Source organism: Protomyces lactucae-debilis (assembly GCF_002105105.1).
Source record: "Protomyces lactucae-debilis strain 12-1054 chromosome Unknown BCR37scaffold_5, whole genome shotgun sequence".
NCBI classification, from domain to species: Eukaryota; Fungi; Ascomycota; class Taphrinomycetes; order Taphrinales; family Protomycetaceae; genus Protomyces; species Protomyces lactucae-debilis.
The window spans coordinates 42080-61690 of record NW_024467997.1 but is presented as its reverse complement, the minus strand read 5'-3'; the positions used below and the strand labels follow the sequence as shown (position 1 = coordinate 61690).

Genomic DNA, 19611 nt, shown 5'->3' with positions numbered 1-19611 from the left:
TCGACTGTCTCTGTCTATATTGATAGTACTCTATCGCCTGCATGGCGTTCGAAGAGATGTCCGGGCCAAGAATCAGCACTCAGAAGCGCGCCATCTATGCATCCTTCGATAGCAAGTCTTCACCGGCAGGCATGACGCAACATATTCAACATCCAAGCGCAGATATACTCAAGGAGACACCACCGAGTATTGTTGTTGCACTAGCACAATTGGCGCCGATAGTCAGTGGTCTGAATACAGCGCTTGGATGGATCACATGGACGAGTGAAGACCACTGGTCGAGTTTTCTCATGCTCGTCATGTGGTGGCTTGTTGTCCTCTACGGCGAGTTTGTATGCAGATATGCAGCCAATTGGGCCGTTCTAGTCATTCTCGGTATTGGCTACCTCAAAAAGAAGACGGCGACAAAACGTGTTATGCGTGCTTTGGAAAAGGGCGAAGAGTTTGAAGAGCCCATTGGCGATGCGCAACGGGTCATTGACGCAACACTCTACGAGATTGATGTACTGCGGGCGCGCTTTCACCTACTAGGCAGCCATCTTGAGCCAATCATGAGTCTATTTCGATGGGAGAACCCTCAGCGGTCGTCAGTCATTGGTTTGAGGCTCGTGTTTTCAACGCCCATTTACCTGCTTCTCACCTGGCTCCTTGGTCCGCGTGCTATCATTCTTGTGGTTGGCACATTGCTGCTCACCTTTACAAGTCCGTGGTTTCAAACCATTCGCACAGTGTTCTGGCGCTTCAACACAGTACGTTGGGCAGTCTCTGCCATTCTCGGGCTTGAGCAGCTACCAGGAGAGGCAGAAATGCTCGACAAACTCAGCAAATCGCCCGTCTCTGTTGTCTTTGAGCCGACGGTGAAGCCTGCGATCGTCACGGCTGGTGGATCACGCTTCACAACAACCCTCGCTGTGCTTGAGAATCAACGGCGTTGGCTAGGACTCGGCTGGACACCATCCTTACTGCCGCATGAACGGGCGCCATTCACAGATCTTGATGAACGGACATGTCCAGCGCCGCCAAATTATGGTCTACCATCGGCAAAGACAACAATTGGGGAGGATGGTAAAGCGCGCACCGTGACGTGGGCATGGATTGATTCTACGTGGCGCGTTGAAAAAGGTAGGGGTAGGGATGCTGAGGGTTGGATCTATTTCGATAATGCATGGCGCAAGCCGAGTGCTAAGGAAGAGTATGGCAAGTATACGCGCAAACGCAAGTGGATTCGCAATGCAGAGTGTACGGAGAGCTTGGAGTCGAGTGAAACGGACACAGAGGTGCCAGAGGCTGTTGTGCATGAAAGCAGCGATAGCCCTAGCGACAGTGACAGCGAAGTCGAGGTCAAGGTGGTGGAGGAGACGTTAACAGTGAATGCACCAGGGAGAACGCGCTCCACCAGTCTGCTGAGCCAGTCGACCTTTGACACCATCGACCCAAGCAAGGTTCTTTTTTCGCCATCAAAAGCACGAACGGGCTTATTGAACGGCAGTGATACAGGAAGCACAACGAGCATCTCAGAAAAGTTTGCAAGAGAGCGCGAGAAGCCCGTGTCTTTGCCGAAACGAGAGTGGCGGAGTGTTCCTGGTGGAGGGAAAGAGCTCGTCATGGTGGGTGAGACGGTGACTCCACAGCAAGCCGTCAAGCGGCCCTTGTTTCGGCGAAAGACGTCACGGAGTAGTATACAGAGTGCTCAATCGTTGGATTAGCTACTTGATCATGTCATTACGCCAGCGAACATCCGCCAAGGCTTCAATCTTGTAGACATCTAAGGTCCCCTCGGCGAGTGCGCATCCTTCCACCAAGGCATCAGCAACGCGCGTCACGGGTAATGGCTTGACACCAGCAGCACCAAGTGATAATCGTCCGTTCGTTAGGCTTGCAAGTTTGTTGCTGACGCCCAAAGAAGAGTTGAGTGCGTAGGTGACGCCCACGACACGTGAAAGCGTCGACAACAACGGCGACGAGTCTGCATACATAAAGCCAGGTCGGTAGATGATGGTTCGCCAGGGAGCCGATGCTGACTGTTGCTGCAAGTATTGCTCTGCCTGGCGCTTGCTCTCTATGTAGCGTTTTGGAATACCAGGGAATCCATCTGCTGCGCTGACGTACGCGAAGCTTTGTAAATTTGCCGATTTGCCATTGTATACTTGATCAACGATTGCTTTGAGACTGTCGCGATTCAGTCGGTCGTAAATGTTGAGAGCGTCTGAGGTTGTCGTGTCTTTGACTGCATCGTAAAAAGTCGACCCTATCGCATCTACACGATAGCGCCACGATTTTTGCTTGCGAATTCCGCGATAGTCTAAAATGCCAATAGTGCTGATGATGTGATTTGCTTTTGCAATCTCTGCTTGATAGCTCGCCGGCTCGAATGCATCCCCGCGCACCCACCGCACTTTATCCCAGTCTTGTCCTGTAGCTGGCGGTGCGCCTGACCTGGTGATGGAAGTGACTTGCCAGCCTTTTGCAATAGCAGACTGTGCCACACGTTGACCGAGGAATCCAGCCCCGCCAAAGATGAGCAGCGACGGCGCACTTGACATGGATGTAGAGTATCGAGACGTCGACGACTTGTACGTGCTGACATCACAACACACAGTCACAAATCAGCCTTTGGCACCTGCAATGGCACATCCACAGCAGACGGTGCTTCCTTTGCTTGCAGCTGTGGTGACAAGATGTGCTGCGCTTGCCAACGCAGCTCGAATGCGCTCAATGCATCTGCTCGTTCCTGCTCCACCTGGTCCACCTGTTTTGCGATGATCTCTTGCTGCTCATCCGAGAGCATCTTTGGCAAGTAGCGTAAGACGGGTTCCGTTTCCGTATAGAGATAGTACGCCAAACGACGGCGTTTCGCATAGTCTGCCTCGAGACTTGCTTGTTGAGCACGATACGCGTGTGCCTCTTGCGCTTGCTGTTTCTGCAGGTCTGCTTCTTCCTGAAGGCGTTGTTGCTGTCGTTGCTGGATCTCTTGCTGCTGTGCAAGGCGTGCTTGCTGGGCAGTCGAGCTCAGCTGGCGTTGCGCCGAGCCAAGTGTGCCGAGTAGTGATCCAAAGAGACGCTTTCCACGCGTTTTTTCTTGGGCATCTTCTGGTACTGGTCGACGACGTGCTCGAGATGCCTGAGCTGGACGTGGTGAGAGGCTGCGTCGAGGAGACCGACGCGATGGACTGCGTGATCGTGCGTAGTCCCTTGTACGTGAATGTGAGCGTGCTGGTGAGGGTGACTGCCTGCGTCTGTCTCGACGGTATCTGTAATCGTCGCGATCTCCATACGACTGAGATGGTCTACGCGTCTCTCTAGGCGGCGAGCGACGCGACCCAGCTCGTCTGTAGCCCCCCTCGTCCTTGACGCTGTCTACGTCTGCAACGGCTGCGGCGAGGGCAGGGACGCTTCTACGGTCTGGATGAACAAAGTCTTGTCCATCTTGCATGCCTCAGCTGTGCGTCCTTGTCTGCTGCCTTGGTCTTGAGGTGTTGCTGCGTGCTAGTACTTGGTGTTCTATCTTTTACGTCGTCCAGACATCATCGACTAGCTGTAGCTGTAGCTGTAGCTGTAGCTGTAGCTGTAGCTGTAGCTGTAGCTGTAGCTGTAGACATGGACATGGACATGGACATGACATGATCATGAACATAGCCATGGACCTCACTGCGGCGCACGCCAGAGCTGCTTCTTGCGTGCACCTCGCTCCCGCCTCAGTATCTCAATGCCACCACTGCGCGAGTCTCCGCCAAATGCCATCACCACCGACTCCTCCACGCCTGGTGCCAAAACACCCGCCTGTCTCCTCTGCTCAACGATGCGACGTGCAAAGTTGTGTCGGTCCATGCTCGAGAGCTGCAGCTGTTCATGCTCCAAACTCTGCTTCACAAGTGGGAAGGGCAGTGACACCAAGACGCCTTCGAGAGCGGCACTTGGCAATGCCCGAACAAGCTGCTCTAGCAAGTCATCCAGCAGCACTCGTCCAGCGTGTTTTCCTCCAGTGTCGGCACCTGCTTCCGGCGCCGGTGAGTCCAAGTATCCCATAGACAAGGCATAGCGAATACCCTCTGCGACGCCTTCCTCTGTTCGCCAACGCGTCGTACATGCCTGCCATGCCTGCTGTGCGAGTCCATGAAGTCCAAGTAGCTGAGCAGCAGCCAGCAATCCAACATGCAAGCCGCTACTCGTCTGTGAAGGAGTCGGTGAGCCAGACACCGACACTGACGTGGTCGCTGCAGGTCTGTCTTGTTCATGCAAGAGCACAGCGCCAGGTAGTCCTGATCCACCGCTATACAACGTCCCCAACGCCACATCCAGTCCCTCCACCGTCAGATGCGCATCGTCAAACTCTAGATGCAGCGTATACGGAGGAGGATGGTTGCCCTGTCGTGCAAGGCATGCAAATAGCGTCGGGGAGCGAGCTAGTAAGAGTGCATGCAGGCTGTAGACTGGAAACGCAGGTGGTTGCTGACCTGTTGTGTGGAATTGTGCCAGGAGGCGTTGTGAAGGGTGCAGCACGAGTCGTGTATCACTGAATGCACCGCGTCGGAAGCCTTGATTGTACAGGTATCTGCTGTTAGCTGGTGCAGCAGACGGGATAGCCTACGATGGGATGTCGGCGATATCTTGTGCCGTCTCGCCATGCATCGCTGCGGTGCCGTTCATCTCGCTGCACTTGAAGCCCAATGATGCGTCTTGCAGTATGTAAAGAGCGTCTGTGGCTGTCTGGGTCTTCACCTGCTCTTGATCTACTCTTCACCTGGCTCTTCACCTGGCTCTTGGGTGTCTCTGTCAAAGTTTCGGTCGATTCACGTGTTCAGGGGAACTGCTGCTACTGAGAGTATTGAGTCTGTACGTTACTGCTGCTACTCTAGACCTACCTCGGGGCCTCGCTGTCGATAAACTGCAGAGCATCAGACTTGCTGATGGGCTTGACACTCGACACCTTGTTTTCGAAAAACACGCCAAAGAATTCGTCTCCCTCAGCCAGCATCTCGGGCCGGAAGGTGGTGCAGATGAATTGTCCCTCCTCACTCATCTCCTGCAGCATCGCAGCAACGGCCGTACGGTACTGTGCGTCCAATGCAGCATCCACCTCATCCATCAAATAGAATGGGGCTGGGTCGCACTTTTGAATGGCAAAGATGAGGGCAAGCGCACACAATGATTTTTGTCCACCAGAGAGCTGCTGGATGCGTTGCTGCTGCGAGGGCGCTGCATCGCGTGCATTGAAGGAGACGCTGATAGCCACCCCAACGTAATTCTCCACTGAACGACGGCGCGTTTCTGCGTCGTCATCCTCTTCGCCTTCCTCCTCCTGCGTGTCTTGATCCATCTTGCGTTGTATCACAAGACGACCACGACCAGATGGGACAAGCTTCTCAAATACCTCTGCAAAGGCTTTGCTCACTTGCTTGAATGTTCGCTCAATGGCTTCGTCCTTGCGCTGATCCAAGACTTCGATGAGTTCTTGGATTGAGGTTTGCGAGACATCCAAATCATCCCTGCGCTTGAGCAGCGACTCTTTTTGCTTGGTAAAGCTGGTGTATTGGTCGAATGCCTTTTTGTTGACATGTGAGAAACCCTTGAGCTTTTCATTGACCTTGTGTAGCTTGCGCACTAGTGTTTCAGACGCAGTCGATGCGTACTTGCTAAAGGCCGCTTCAGGCAAGACACCCAACTCTCGAATGTTGCGATTGCAGACTTCCTTCTTTTGCAATAACAACGCTTTTTTCTGCATGCTCTTCTCGAGGCGTTTGCTCTCGTGTTCAATCTGCTTGGCTGCTTGTCGATTTTCTTCTTGCAACGCAGAGTGATGCTCTTGTAGACTTTTTTGTTCATGCTCTCGTGATTCAATCTCAGCTTCAAGCGCGTCAATTCGCTTTGCAAGCTGTGTAATATGCGCCAGTGCTTGTGTGCGTGCTGCTTGTTGAACAGCAGGACCGCCTTCTGCATCCACATCCGCGAGAGAATTTCCACTCACGAGTGCATCACGCTTGAGGTACAAGTTGTCGCGCAACAAGGATTCAAGCACATCACACTCTGCCTCGAGTGCAACACGGCGTGCAGCGGCTTCATTGAGTTTGAGGCGGAGTGCTGCACCGTCACTCGTCAACTGTGCAAGGCGATCTTCCTCAGCTTGCGTCAAGTCACGCGTGAAGCTTGATTGGAGTTCTGCAGACATGGCTTGAATGCTTGCCTTGAGGCGTGTCTCCTCAAGTTGAATCGTTGCTGATGCTGCTTCCTTTCGTGCAAGCGATGCCTTGATGGCGGCATCCTCCTTGGCAAGCGCAGCGAGCTTTTGCTGCAATGGCTCACGATTTCCTTCGACTTGCGTTTGTTGGAGCGTCAACTTTCGCAAATCAGACTCAGCACGCGTGATTTCCTGTTCCTTGACGAGAATGGCACGATGCAGTCCTTGTGCTTTGGTGGTTGCTTCTTCCAATTTTGCCTGCCAGTCGGAAACGGCGCGTGCGCACTGAAGTCGTGACTTGCGACGATCGTGGAAACCACCCGTCAATGCACCTTTACGATCAGACTTGTCACCTTGTAGGGTAATGGCATTCAACCCTTCGCTGCGAGCATAACGACTTGCAACTTCAATGTTGGGGCATAAGATGCTCTTGCCAAAGACTTGCTCCATGGCCAACTTGTAACGCGCATCATACTGCAATTTGCTCAACATGGGCACAGCATCCGCAGCATCTGGAAAGGTGGTGGGCTTGACGCGAATCCTGTTGAGTGGGACAAATGTCACGCGACCTTGTTTTTGCTTGCTAATGCCATCCAAGAGGATACTGGCTGTATCGTCATTATCAACGACAATGTGAAAAAGACTGTTGCCGGCAGTGACTTCCACTGCAGTGCGGTAGCGTTCTTCCACCTCAAACAAGTCGCACAGAGGACCATAGTAGCCTGTCAGCTTGCGCTCGTCTACAATGCGCTTAGCAGCGGCAAGACCCATTGACGTGGATCGATCCATGGTGTACTGCAGTGTCCGCCTTGCAGCGTCGAGCTCGTGCTTTGCCTGTTTTTCATTGGACTCCCACTTGAGCTGATCGCGCCACAACGTTTTGCGCTCATCTTGAAGTGCATCACGTACAGTCTTGGCTTCACTCATCTCTTTTGCAAGTTGCTCCAGGTGGCCCGCACGGCCAGACATGGCATCCCGACTCTGCGAGACGGCTGTAGCATTTTTTGCAAGTTCAGCTTGAAGTGCTGCTGTCTCTTCCGCGATTTGCTTGGCGATCTGCTGGCGTTGATGGAGAGCTGCTTGCGAGTCCTTCATTTCAGCTTGTAGAAAGCGATCACGCTCTGCCTTTGTTTTGAATTGCGCATGACGACCTTGCTTGCTGGAGAGATGTGCTGCTTCCGTCTCGACCTTTTCAAGCGCTTGCTTTGCTTGTACTTCCGCTGCAGAGGCTTGTGCTAATGCAGGCTTGATTGTGTCACGCTCCTGCTCTTTCTGCGTGATTGTTTGAAAGAGACGATCGAGTTCTTGCGCCATTTCACGTTGTCGTTGGGCAGAGGCCTGTTGCGCTTGTTCAAGACGTTCGAGCAAGACTTCAGCATGTGCAAGACGTCTGTTTTCCTCACGTCGTTGTTGCATGAGTTCTTGTCGTTCACGCTGTAACAGCGAGATGTCTTGTTGCAAACGTGCGATACCAGCAGCAGCTTCCATCATTTCCTCTTCACGCGCGACAAAGTGTTGCGCGTGTTCTTCCGTACTACCCAGACCTTGATCGCGACTTGCATCGAGTTGGTCGAGTGCGCGATTGATTTCATCTTGTTCGCGCGCATAGATGGTATACTCGAGTGACCTGCGCATCTTGTCTTGCTCTTGAAACGCGCCGAGTTCCTTCTTTTCTTCCTCCAATTCGCCGAGTCTCTCTTCGATATACTCGAGGAGGTCATTGATTTTGGTTTGCTTTTGTAGGGTTTCATCCATGATTTTGAGGGACTCTGATCGGCGCTGCTCATAGACTTGCGTGCCGGCGACTTCCTTGAGCAGGGCAAGACGTTCGCTGTCCTTGGCATTCGTCAGCATGGTGACGCGACCTTGTGGGACAATGTAGTAGGGATTGGAGCGACTAAAGCCAGCCGCTTCCAGCAAGTTCATGACATCTGTTTTGCTGGCCGACTTTTTATCGAGCGCATACTCGTCTTTTTTGAGACCAATGGTACGACGTAGGATGACTTCGTCTTTGCCTGTAGGGAAGCGGTTGTCGGTGTTGTCAAAGATGACTTCGACATACGCGCTCATGACTGCTGTGCCTGATCCTTCCTATTGATTAGCGCGTCAGTGCAATAAGAGACATACATGAAGCAATGCCTGCCGCTCTTCGCGGTTCATATGGGTGTACGCATCACTCAGGACGAAGCGAATGGCTGCGAAGAAGTTACTCTTGCCACTGCCGTTGCGGCCGACGACGACGTTGTGTTTTGGGGAGAAGCCATCGATGACGACTTGTTCTTTGTATGATTTGAAGCCCTGGACAGTGATTTGCTTGATGTAGACCATGCTGCTACATGGGCTGTTGTCTGTCGCTGTTGTCTAAGTTGTCTAAGTTGTCTAAGTTGTCTAAGTTGTCTAAGTTGTCTAAGTTGTCTAAGTTGTCGCGTCTTTGTTCATGGTGCACGTGACGGGGATTTCGCGACTGAAATTGGGAGGAAGCATATTCAACATATGGAAGAGGGAGCGATGGGATGGGCTCAGACGCCATATATAAGTATTGGACTATGTCTGACTCTGGCTGGGGAAGGCGATGGCGGGCTTTGTTTGGTGGTGAGAGTACTGCCCCACCAGTGCAACAGTCGTCGACCAGGTTGAATCCCTGCAATCCCTCGCTGTCGATGGCCCCTGTGCGCTCCCGGCCCGTCTGCTGTAAATAGTCCAGTATACACAGTGATGAATACTAATGATAGCGTATTTAGTGGTGCTGCGGGTGCACAGCCTCAGAAAAATAAAAAAACATAAAAGGAGACGCAACAACACAGAAAGTGACACAGACAGTTACACAACACCAGAAGTATACCTCATATATACTTACTATGCTCTCTCTCCTCACTCTCGTTGCCTCCGTTGCTGCCCTCAACCCAATTGTCGTCAGGGACAATGTATTCTATGACGCAGCCACAAACCAGCGCTTCTTCATGAAGGGCGTCGACTACCAGCCAGGTGGCGCATCAGCCGTCGAAGCAGGCAAAGACCCACTCTCAGACATCTCCATCTGTCTCCGTGATGTCGCCGTCTTCCAAAAACTAGGTCTCAACACAGTTCGCGTCTACTCAGTCGACAATGCACTCAACCACGACGCGTGCATGTCCCTGTACGACGCAGCCGGCATCTATCTCATTCTCGACGTCAACTCCCCCCTCGAAGGCCAGTACCTCAACAGGGATACCCCATACATCACCTACAACTCCATCTACGCCGAACACGTCTTCAAGACCATCACCGTCTTTGGCGGATACAGGAATACCCTCGGCTTCTTCTCCGGCAATGAGCTCATCAACTCCGATGTCTCTGCCCTCGCATCACCTCCCTATGTCAAAGCCATCACACGCGACATGAAGGCGTATATCCGTGCTCACCTCACGCGTCCAATCCCTGTAGGTTACTCGGCTGCTGACGATATCAAGTACCGTCAAGAAATCGCCACCTACATGTCGTGCGGTACAGACTCGGATGGTGTCAATGACTTTTACGCCATCAACTCGTATCAGTGGTGCGGACAGCAAACCATCCAATCCTCTGGCTACGATCAGCTCATTGCCGGCTTCAGCAACTTCACCCTGCCCCTCTTCTTTTCCGAGTACGGTTGCAATGAAGTGCGTCCACGGTCCTTTGGCGAGGTGGGTGCCATCTATGGCTCTCAAATGACGCCCAAGTTTTCCGGTGGTCTCGTGTATGAGTACACACAAGAAGCCAACAACTACGGACTCGTGAATGTCTCGTCTGATGGCGCAGTCGCTTACCGTGCAGACTATGTTGCCTTTTCCTCGCAACTCGCACAAGCAACAGGCCTACCAACAAGCATCCCAGCAACGCAAGGAGCCTACCCAACCTGTCCACCAGCCAGTGCCTACACCTACCTCAATGGCTCACGCACACTGCCATCCCTTGAAGAAGTCAACCGATTGATTCGTTCAGGTGTGTCTGCACGCGCCGGTACCATCACCCCTGTTTCCTTGCCCACCTCTGGCGCTCTCGCCATCAACGACCAGAATGGCAATGCCGTTGCCAACAAGCAAATCACGCAAGCATCGTCATCCGGCACCGTTGGTAACCTCGCTAGCTTGTTTGGTTCCAACACGGGATCCGCATTACAGCAACAAACAGGTTCTGCGCGTGCCACCGGCTCCTCGAGTGCTTCCACAACGGCACGTTCCTCGGCACTCAAGATGGGATCTGCATCCGGTGCATTGGCTGTTGTCAGTCTCATTGCTGCATTCACTGCTGGTTTTGTACTTTTTTAGACTAGAACTAGTGACTAAACAAGCGGACCTTTTTATCTGCACCCCCAGAAACGACTTTTCTCCCATCACAACTCCAATCCAGTGCAAACACCTCACCGGCAGACGTCGCCATGTCGCTTTTCAAGGAGCGATCACTCATTTGCCAGACTTTGACGGTCGTATCGTGAGAACAGGATGCGAGCAGGCGTGAATCAGACGACCACGCCACTTGATACACAGCAGCAACATGACCACGTAAGGTTGCTAGAAACGAACCCGTCGTCGCATGCCAAAGTCGAATGGAACCATCAAACGATGCCGTTGCAAGGCACGCGCCATCTGGTGAAAAAGCAGCGTGATTGACGACTTTTTGATGACCATGCAGGCGGATCCCACTTTTTGAGGAGGTTTGTCGAAGAGGTTGCCAGAGGATTGTTTGTAAATCATCTGACGACGAGACGAGACGTTCGCATTGACCGGCAGACGCAGCGATATGTTGTTGCCATCGTGCTTGTCGTTCCTGCAAGGTGAGGATCTTGCCTGTGGTTGGATCATAGCTCGTTCGTAGAATATGATCAGTTGAGAGTGCCAGGTGATTGATGCGAGCAGCGTGACCCGTCAAAGTATGCAGTAATTGTCCATTACCTCCCGTCGTCCCTGTATGCCCTGGCAAAACCTGCCAAATCTTGATGGTCTGGTCATACGAAGCAGAGTAGAGCCAACCATTTCCTCCCCATCGCACACTCGTCACGGGTCCTTTATGGCCAGAGAGGCTGAGATCGACCGTCTTGTTGGCGACATGCCAGACTTTGATTGTAGCATCTTTACTCGCCGTTGCTAGACGTGCATTTGAAACGAGCGGTTCCCAGCAGAGTGATAGAATAGGTTTGGTATGCCGCTTGAGGCAAGCCACCTCAGTCCCCGTCTTGCTATCCCATACACGTACAGTATTATCCATCGAGCCTGTTGCAACACACGTCCCTTCTGGCTCCCAACTCGCAGCAATCACCCAGCCTGTATGGCCCTTGAGTGTATGCTTTGGCGTTTCCGTATCACAATCCCATATTCTGGCGGTATTATCACCAGCGCCCGTACAACAAAGCGATGATGTGTGCGGTGCAAAGGCAGCCACGAGAATACTACCACCATGACCAGGCAGTTCTGCCGTACAGCGAGTGACGGGACGTACGCGAAAGACAGATTGAGGCGTATACACCACCTTGAGCAAATCTTCTGTTGTGTGTCGATCCGTCTTGAACAAGTCATGGTACAAGTCGCGTTGCAGATTGACTTGATCCACGCTAAAGGTATACGGCACCGGCCCATCCTCTGACGGAGCAACATGCATATTAATGAGCATCTCAAGGTCCGCGACCGAGGCTGTGCCGGGCACCAGCAGCGTCTCTGAGGCCTGGCCATCGGCTGATTCGAATGAGATCTGGACAGAGGGGAAGTCTTGCGGGAGAAGATCGATCTCTGGGTTTTGCGCTTCCCGCTTCTGCCGTTTTGAGGGCGGTGGAAGGACGGTGGCCATGTCTGGTGTTGTGCTGATGGAGCTGGTGCTTGTGCTTGTGCTTGCTCTGTCGCTTCTTGACTTTTTTTGAGTTGTCGCACGCCAAGAACACGCCAGACTACTTCACTAAGTTCACTTGCGATACGTCTCGACTGCTACTACGACGTCGGGCAAGATTTGCTTGGCAAATATCATGCCTATCTCCCTCTTTACTCCAAGATCAAGGCTGCCCGCTTCTTGACCATGCTTCCTACGATCACAAGTTCCTCGGCTTCCAAACACGTCGCCTCCGGCGAACGCACTTCATTCTATGAGTGCACAGAAGTCGCAGGTTCCCTAGGAATACATTTGAATGAGCAATTCTAGCTCGGCAACATCTCTGTCTCCAAAAGTCCAGCTGGCACATCTGCCCTTTTCGACAAATTCGTTGTCTGCTCTCTTGATGATGTCTTCAACTAGGACGGCCACAATGAGCATGTTCTCTCTGTTTTCATAGTTCTCGACGAGCACAACCTCTTCATCAAAGCTGAAAAGTGCCTCTTTGACGTCAACATCAACCGCCTTCTCAGTTCACGAGAAGTCCGCTGGTCTGTCTTCATGTCCAGATCTGATAACAACATGGTTCTTCGACCTGGTGCTCTCGAGGCAGACCTGATGTACTCAGTCGTTGTGATAATCTCCGGCCTTCCGCGGGGTCGCGATCAAATACGCGCAATGTCTTTCTGCACGCCAGGACGATTTCCGCTTGTCCCTGTCACATATTCGGACCTCGCCAACTTCAAGGCATGTCACTACTTCGTCGTCAAGTCTTAGTTTCCCGGACAACGACTTTTGCGCTCGCATCATTGCAGCGTCCCTCTCGGACTCGCTGGTGCAAGACGCTCTCCACGCCCTTCAGCAGTCATCTTCGACGTCAAGCCGTCCCTCCTCCCCATGCTGAGACGTGACACTGCTGAAAAGCCTTGCTTTCTTGACAACGGTCTTCTCTTCTACAAAGATCGTGTGTACAGCCCTTCAGACGCTGCTCTCAAGCTAGCTTTCCTCCAGCAACACCATGACTCGCCTATCTCCGGTCGGTGTCTTGCCAAGACCTTGATCCTTTCCTCTCGGCAGTAGTACCGGCCGTCGATGTTCGCATATGTCCAAAGTTACATTGCGACTCGCGACACGTGTGCTCGCGCCAAAGTATCGCGTCATAAGCCTTATGGCTTCTTGCAACCTCTGCCTATACCAGATACTCCGTGGTCGTCTATCTCGCTGTGCTTCAATGTCAAGCTACCACTTTCTGCCCCTTTTGACACTATCCTCGTTGTTGTCAATCGGCTCCAAAACGGCACATTTTATTCATTATTATCCGATGCAGCAGACTTCGCAGCGGTGCTTATGGATAGAAACTTCACTTACCGGGGCATGCCATTCGGAATCGTCTCGGATCGTCGCTCAGTCTTTGACTCCTTGTTCTGGAAGGCATTCCTTGGGCATATTGATTCTGTTGTCGGTTGTCGAAGCACATCTGTTTAACGCCTATTTCAAACGGATGCAGAGCGAGCAAATGCCACTCTAGCACGACACCTTCAGAGCTTCCTCATGTCGACCAAGACAACTGGGTCAAGCTCTTGCCAAGAGCCGGATTTGCCTACAACTCGGCTCATGCGCCCATCAAGACAACACCTTTCTTCGCCGACTTCACTTCGCCACTACCGATATTCGCAGTGCTTCTAGCTATGACATGGTTCAACGTCTAAGCTTGTTCGACAAGGATTTGAGGCCAATCTCAAGGTTGCTCTAGCCTTTCAAGAGATTCTTTTTGATCGATCTCATCTTGAAGCGCTACCTTCGCCACTCCGAGGCTCCTGTTCCCTTCTAACTCCGAATGCCTACCCACAGAGATGTGCTTCGAGACGCAGCGCCTTGATAGGAAGGCTTTGTCATGAACACGCACTCTTGAACCCCGCTCACGGCATTTCCTCACCAATTGCTCTGACAAGCCACCACACTGACTTCTGCTCTTCTACTTTCCGCTTCTCAGCAATCTTCCTCACGTGATGTTCACTCGTGCTCTTTCCCGTCTCGCTTACGACAAGATTTATCACTTTACCATATCTTCCGCTCTTACTCGTTGACAACATTCACCACATTGTCTCCTGCTGCGTTTCTTCCTATCTCGCAGATTTAACGTCTCTACGTCGGCTCCTGCTCGCTTGTATCCATTCACTGTCAGTTCCCTCGCTCAAGCTTGATAGAGATGTTAAGGGGGCCTTCTGCTGTCTTGTTCCTCAGTTGATAACCTCAGCATCCACACATGCCTCTGTTCAAGCCCTGTCTTCTTTACAAGCCCCGTCTCTCCCGGCTCGTCCACTCCTTACAATATCTGTGTTCGCGCTGATGATGGATTGGAACTTGCCAGTCAAAGAAAACTGAAACTTAAATTGGAGTATGAAATGCGTATGAATGGACTAGAGACTGACACAGCTAGTCGGTATTGGATAAAAGAGCTTGTGACTTGGCGACGAAGTCTAAGCTACATGTACCCACAGTTTCGATTGCCATCGGGTGTGTCGTAGCAAGGGGGAATTTGATTTAGGTCAAGACCTTGTTGCCCATCTGCAGGCCGAGATGAGTCATCGTTGCCACCTGTGTACTGGTCCTGACGCCAGTACTCCCCATAATTGGTCTGAGGGTCGTTTTCGTAGCCACCCATATGCATATGCGAGTCGAAATGGGCTACATTGTCAAAATGGGCGGGATGGCCAGGACGAGGTGAATACTGCAGCTGTTGCATGGGCTGGAAATAGTTGCTGGGATACGCGTAAGGATCACCCGGCTGAGCGTTCAGGTTGATCTCAGCATCAAAAGCGGTGCGGATCTCCGTACGAAATTGCTGGTTGTATGCTTCAGATTCCCGGATTTCATCGAAGTGATCTGCCATACGCTGATAGCTTTGATCATTTTCGGGTGCCAGCTCATTCAAATCAAACGGGAAATTTCGGCCTGCGTCGCGTCCAGGCTCATGACTGGACTGACCGGCATCATGTGCGCCCTGCCTGTCCCCACTGGCTTGGCAATTTTCACCCACCTCTCGCGTCCCTATGCACTCACAAGTGCTCACCGCATGAGTTGGGTTGCAATCGAGGTCCAGCTCTACCGAGAATTCGGGTAGTGCTTGTCGATGCCATGTTGGCCTGGTGTTAACGATGGAGTCAAAGCCTTCAGCTCCGAAAAGTTTCGGGAACAAAAACTTTGGGATACAGGCGAGGTTACCTCCTTCGTTTGCAACGTGTTCAAGAGCCAAATAATGTGTGAGGGGGTCACCGAACATGACCTCTCTCGGGATTGTCGCGTACGTTCCAAATTTTGATGGTTGCCTTATTCGATAAAACACCGATTGTACAAGACATGTGCAAGGCAGTCTGCATTCAGGCAACTGGCAGGCCATATTGCTGAGGCCAAACCTCACGTGGCTAGACTCAAAGTCGGTAGAAACGCTCCAGCCATTGACACATGGAAGTTCTTGCAAGCAATGCATGCGCCCCGACATGAGGCGCCCAAGATCAGTGCGCCAATCGTTGATGTAGTCTTGGCATATCTTGCGGCAGTCTTGTAGATCAGAAACCTGCTCTTTCATCGTGTTCATGATTGACATTTTCATACTGTAGCATTTTGAGGGTCCCTTCTTGGGGGCAACCGCCTTGTCCTGTTTGGTATCCTTGCTACCACTTAACCAAGGATCTTCGCCTGTCGCTACTTTCGCCTTATTTTTACTGCCCTTCGTCCTTCCTGCGGCGACCAGACCAGAATTGAGCGTCAATGATGAGAGTAAGGAGAAGAGCAATACAAAGGCCAGCAACAGGCCTGGTTTGAAGCGCCCGCCTGAGTTGAAGCGCAACATACTGTAGCGCGAATGGATGTGTAGGTGCAGATGTTGCAAGCCAGCAAGTAAAGAACAAATTTTTGCAGGGTGTGCTCTCCTCTTCAGGAGGGAATATCATGGTCATTACAGCAGCACTCAGCTTGCAATTGTCACGCATGATTGGTGCATACATGCATGTGACGCATTGTAACCTCATTTTATACGCTTGAATTGTCGATATCATTGGTCCATGTTCCAGCTGCAGACAGCGATAGTAGCCGCAGATATGCCCTTATGCTACTTCATGGGAAGGGGCACGTTGTTCATGCTCCTTGAGGAGTGGCCCCCATCCAGAAAACCTGCGTCGAGTGATAATCGAGATTGGCGGATATGCGAGGCTGTAGTCGTAGGTGATAGACACAGGCACGCAGGGCAGCTGCAGATAAGACTTGATTCGAATAGGGGACAAGAGTATAGCACTCTTGCCAGCTAAGACTAAACTAAAGGTCACGTGCATGAGCGCTGACGTGGCAGAGAGATAACAGCGGAAGCAAGTGATCAGGGGATGCACTTGAATTCCTAACAAGTGAGGCACTCAAGTGCTTTCAATTGAAGCGCACTGGGATGTAATGAGAGTACTAGCAATGACTGCTAGTATCTACAGATGAGCAATTACGCTGGCAGTAAACTAATCGTTGACCCACCTTTTTGCTTTTTCTGACTTCTTTCGACCTTACGCCCGCGCCGTGATCTGCTCTCCGGCAATCAAAATGCTCCATCTCCCTTATCTCTGTTCCAATTTTGCCCGGCGGCGAGTCAGTACACGCAAGGAAGCACTCAGAGCCCCCTGTAAACACATACACGGCCAAGGTTCACGCATCCAGCAATCACAGCACTATGCTTGCGCGCGAATCTACCTAGGTCGCAATAAGGAGAGATCCTCGGCTATGATGAATCGCAAGATTATGATCCTGTATCCATCGTTTTGGTAAATCAAATACCTGTACGAGTCCACGGAAGACGCTCTATGGAGTGCGCAGTGTTCAGCGGGGTCCGTTTGCCGTACAAGGTGCCTTTGATATTCCATGTGACCATTTTGCCTTGCGCATCGACCACAATCTGTTGAGTGTCCATCAGGTATCGTGCATGTGTAGTGATGGATTTTATGTGGCGTCGCGCAATGGTGTTTGAGGCCGGAGGCCCATTGTGAGTCGTAGAGTCTTGGTAGAGGGACAATCGGCTCTGGAGACGTCATTCGACGTGCGCTTGAATTTCAGTGTATAAAATGATACGCTCAACAGATTCTGCGAGCCTGTTGTAACTGTACAGGCTGTCTGTGGGAGACTCCTCTTCCTGTCTAGGTCAGTCAAAGGCATCGAGCTTGCAGCGTGCACTGCCTACGCGAGTAGAGGGCAACATGTCACGGACTGACCTTCCCGCGCCTCCATCTCGTCGTCCTCTCTTCTCGGCTACCGCTACCTCTCCTGAGTTCCCAGTACTCCTGACACTTCTCCATCCCGACGGTTCAATCCCGCTCTCAGCACTATCAAACAGCCCGACGTATCCACCTTTCTGATGGGGCCTCTCAAGCGTCTCACTAACTTCGTCTCGTAGATTACGCTCCAACATCTGCTCTCAAGCATCAATGTCTGGTTCCATCACAAACACACCACGCTCGCAGCTGTGGATGTCTATTTCCGTTCCACGAACACTCCACGCTCACAGCGTCTTTGTCCGCGCCCACCTCTTTCTCGTCATGTCCTCGCTCGAGGCTGGCAAAGTATAAAAGGAGCGCTTCTCGCACCTTTGAAGCATTGTCAGCAACATCAATTCACAGTTGAGGACTAGCCCGTTTTTGCAAGTCTCTGACGCTGAAACCAACTACCTCTTCGGTCGCTACCTGTTTTCATCGGTACGCCTTGTCTCGTCAGGCCGTGATCGTTACACGACATGTATTGAGAAGAGTGATCGACCAGCTTGACATGGCACAAGCTCGAACATGTAAGCTCAAGCGCAGTGGAGGTGTTGTGTACAAGCAGCAAGACGAAGCAGAGCAGATGTGTGTGCTGGTCATCCCATCTCGTCCTGGAGCGACAAGGCTGGCAGGAAAGTAGCAAAACGCCAAAGTCAATGAAGCTCAAGATGCGCTAACACTACACTCTTTCAATTTTGAGCCTGCAAACGTTGACTGATCATGGCAAAGATGCGAAGCGGCTAGTCGTCAAGGCATCACAAAGAACCGTCATTGTCAAGTGTGCTGCGACAAGCAATTCGAACGACCCCCGTTCACGAAGCAAGATCGCGTTCAGTGAGCAGACGCATGAGGCGCCTGAGGTTGACAACAATGCGATAGTGAGCTATGTGGAAGCTCCATAACAGTTTGACCACGATGGCAGGTCGCCTCCGGCGAACGCACTTCATTCTATGAGTGCACAGAAGTCGCAGGTTCCCTAGGAATACATTTGATGAGCAATTCTAGCTCGGCAACATCTCTGTCTCCAGAAGTCCAGCTGGCGCATCTACCCTTGTCGGGAAATTCGTTGTCTGCTATCTTGATGATGTCCTCATCTAGGATGGCCACAATGGGCATGTTCTCTCTGTTTTCAAAGTTCTCGACGAGCACAACCTCTTTATCAAAGCTGAAAGGTACCTCTCTGACGTCAACACCAACCGTCTTCTCAATTCACGACAAGTCCACTGGTCTGTCTTCATGTACAGATTTCATAACAGTATCACTTATCGACCTGGTGCTCAGCAAGGCAGACCTGATGTACTCAGTGTAAGGATCTAGGTGATGAGGGACGAAGATGGCTTGCGCTGAGGACAGGACTTTGACGAGGACTAAGGGTAGATAATGAATTGTAAACTAAAGAGCAGAAGACAGCAGAAAACTGTCGTCTTATGTCCATCAGGCTCACGCGAGAGAGCGGATTGCGAGAAGAGCGAGATAACGAGAGCAGAGCGAGAGCAAGAGAACTCTGCATGAGACCAGGTTGGATGACGTGTGGGCAGCGTAGCTGATAGGTCGAGATGTGAGCAGCGTAGCTGATAGGTTGAGATGAGATGTTCGTCGTGAGAGTACGAGCGAGAACAAAGAGAACAAAGAGAACAAAGACACAGGGAACTGCCAGCGAGACCGAACCAGGCAGTGTAACAGCTGCGGGCTAAGGTGATCAGATCTGCGTGGTCATTACACTCAGCCGTCGCAAGGAACTCAGGCCTTTCGCGGGCGTCGCGATCCAACACGCACAAGGCACAATGTCTTTTTGTTCGCCAGGAAGATTTTCACTTGCCACTGTCACTCTTCGGAACTTGCCAGCCTCAAGGCATGTCATTACTCTGTCATCAAGTCCCAGTGTCTCGGACAACCGTTTTCGCGCTCGCATCATTGCAGCGTACATCTCGGACTCGCAGTCTCCTTCGACGTCAAGCCGTTCTTCCTGCCCATTCTGAGACGTGACACTGCTGAAAAGCCTTGTTTTCTTGACAACGGTCTTCTGTTTTACAAAGGTCGTGTGTACAGCCCTTCAGACGCTGCTCTCGAGCTAGCTTTCCTCCAGCAACACCATGACTTGCCTATCTTCGGTGATCGGTGTCTTGCCAAGACCTTGATCCTTTTCTCTCGGCAGTACTACTGGCCGTCGGTGCGCGCATATGTCCAAAGTGAATGCAACTTGCGACACATGTGCTCGCGCCAAAGTATTGCGTCATAAGCCTCATGGCTTCTTGCAACCTCTGCCTATTCCAGACACTCCGTGGTCGTCTATTTCGCTGTACTTCGTTGTCAAGCCACCACTTTTTGACTCTT

At 51.8% G+C, this 19611-nt stretch overlaps 8 protein-coding genes across 8 annotated transcripts; 2 read left to right on the top strand and 6 right to left on the bottom strand.

Moving 5' to 3' along the window:
- Positions 1-2: 2 nt before the first annotated feature.
- Positions 3-2122, top strand: BCR37DRAFT_377534 (integral peroxisomal membrane peroxin-domain-containing protein). Its single transcript, XM_040868848.1, has one exon. It carries the CDS (start codon positions 42-44, stop codon positions 1704-1706), a length of 1665 nt encoding a protein of 554 aa, XP_040726560.1. The 5' UTR covers positions 3-41; the 3' UTR covers positions 1707-2122.
- Positions 1435-2987, bottom strand: BCR37DRAFT_251430 (uncharacterized protein). Its single transcript, XM_040866622.1, has one exon. The coding sequence runs from the start codon at positions 2541-2543 to the stop codon at positions 1707-1709; it is 837 nt and encodes a 278-aa protein (XP_040726559.1). The 5' UTR covers positions 2544-2987; the 3' UTR covers positions 1435-1706.
- On the bottom strand, positions 2153-3759 carry BCR37DRAFT_250936 (uncharacterized protein). Its single transcript, XM_040866619.1, has one exon. It carries the CDS (start codon positions 3431-3433, stop codon positions 2600-2602), a length of 834 nt encoding a protein of 277 aa, XP_040726558.1. The 5' UTR covers positions 3434-3759; the 3' UTR covers positions 2153-2599.
- Positions 3540-4752, bottom strand: BCR37DRAFT_250985 (uncharacterized protein). Its single transcript, XM_040866620.1, has 2 exons — positions 4589-4752; positions 3540-4552 (listed from the first exon to the last, which is right to left on the bottom strand). Exons 1-2 carry the CDS (start codon positions 4645-4647, stop codon positions 3646-3648), a joined length of 966 nt encoding a protein of 321 aa, XP_040726557.1. The 5' UTR covers positions 4648-4752; the 3' UTR covers positions 3540-3645.
- A 47-nt stretch (positions 4753-4799) lies between these two features.
- Positions 4800-8591, bottom strand: BCR37DRAFT_355636 (chromosome segregation protein sudA). The gene is made up of 2 exons (XM_040868189.1): positions 8303-8591; positions 4800-8266 (listed from the first exon to the last, which is right to left on the bottom strand). Exons 1-2 carry the CDS (start codon positions 8501-8503, stop codon positions 4859-4861), a joined length of 3609 nt encoding a protein of 1202 aa, XP_040726556.1. The 5' UTR covers positions 8504-8591; the 3' UTR covers positions 4800-4858.
- Positions 8592-8964: 373 nt separating this feature from the next.
- Positions 8965-10954, top strand: BCR37DRAFT_377529 (Glucanosyltransferase-domain-containing protein). Its single transcript, XM_040868847.1, has one exon. The coding sequence runs from the start codon at positions 9034-9036 to the stop codon at positions 10459-10461; it is 1428 nt and encodes a 475-aa protein (XP_040726555.1). The 5' UTR covers positions 8965-9033; the 3' UTR covers positions 10462-10954.
- BCR37DRAFT_377528 (notchless-like protein) lies at positions 10415-12104 on the bottom strand. The gene has a single exon (XM_040868846.1). The coding sequence runs from the start codon at positions 11972-11974 to the stop codon at positions 10469-10471; it is 1506 nt and encodes a 501-aa protein (XP_040726554.1). The 5' UTR covers positions 11975-12104; the 3' UTR covers positions 10415-10468.
- A 2269-nt stretch (positions 12105-14373) lies between these two features.
- Positions 14374-16255, bottom strand: BCR37DRAFT_377525 (uncharacterized protein). The gene has a single exon (XM_040868845.1). It carries the CDS (start codon positions 15840-15842, stop codon positions 14475-14477), a length of 1368 nt encoding a protein of 455 aa, XP_040726553.1. The 5' UTR covers positions 15843-16255; the 3' UTR covers positions 14374-14474.
- Positions 16256-19611: the final 3356 nt, after the last annotated feature.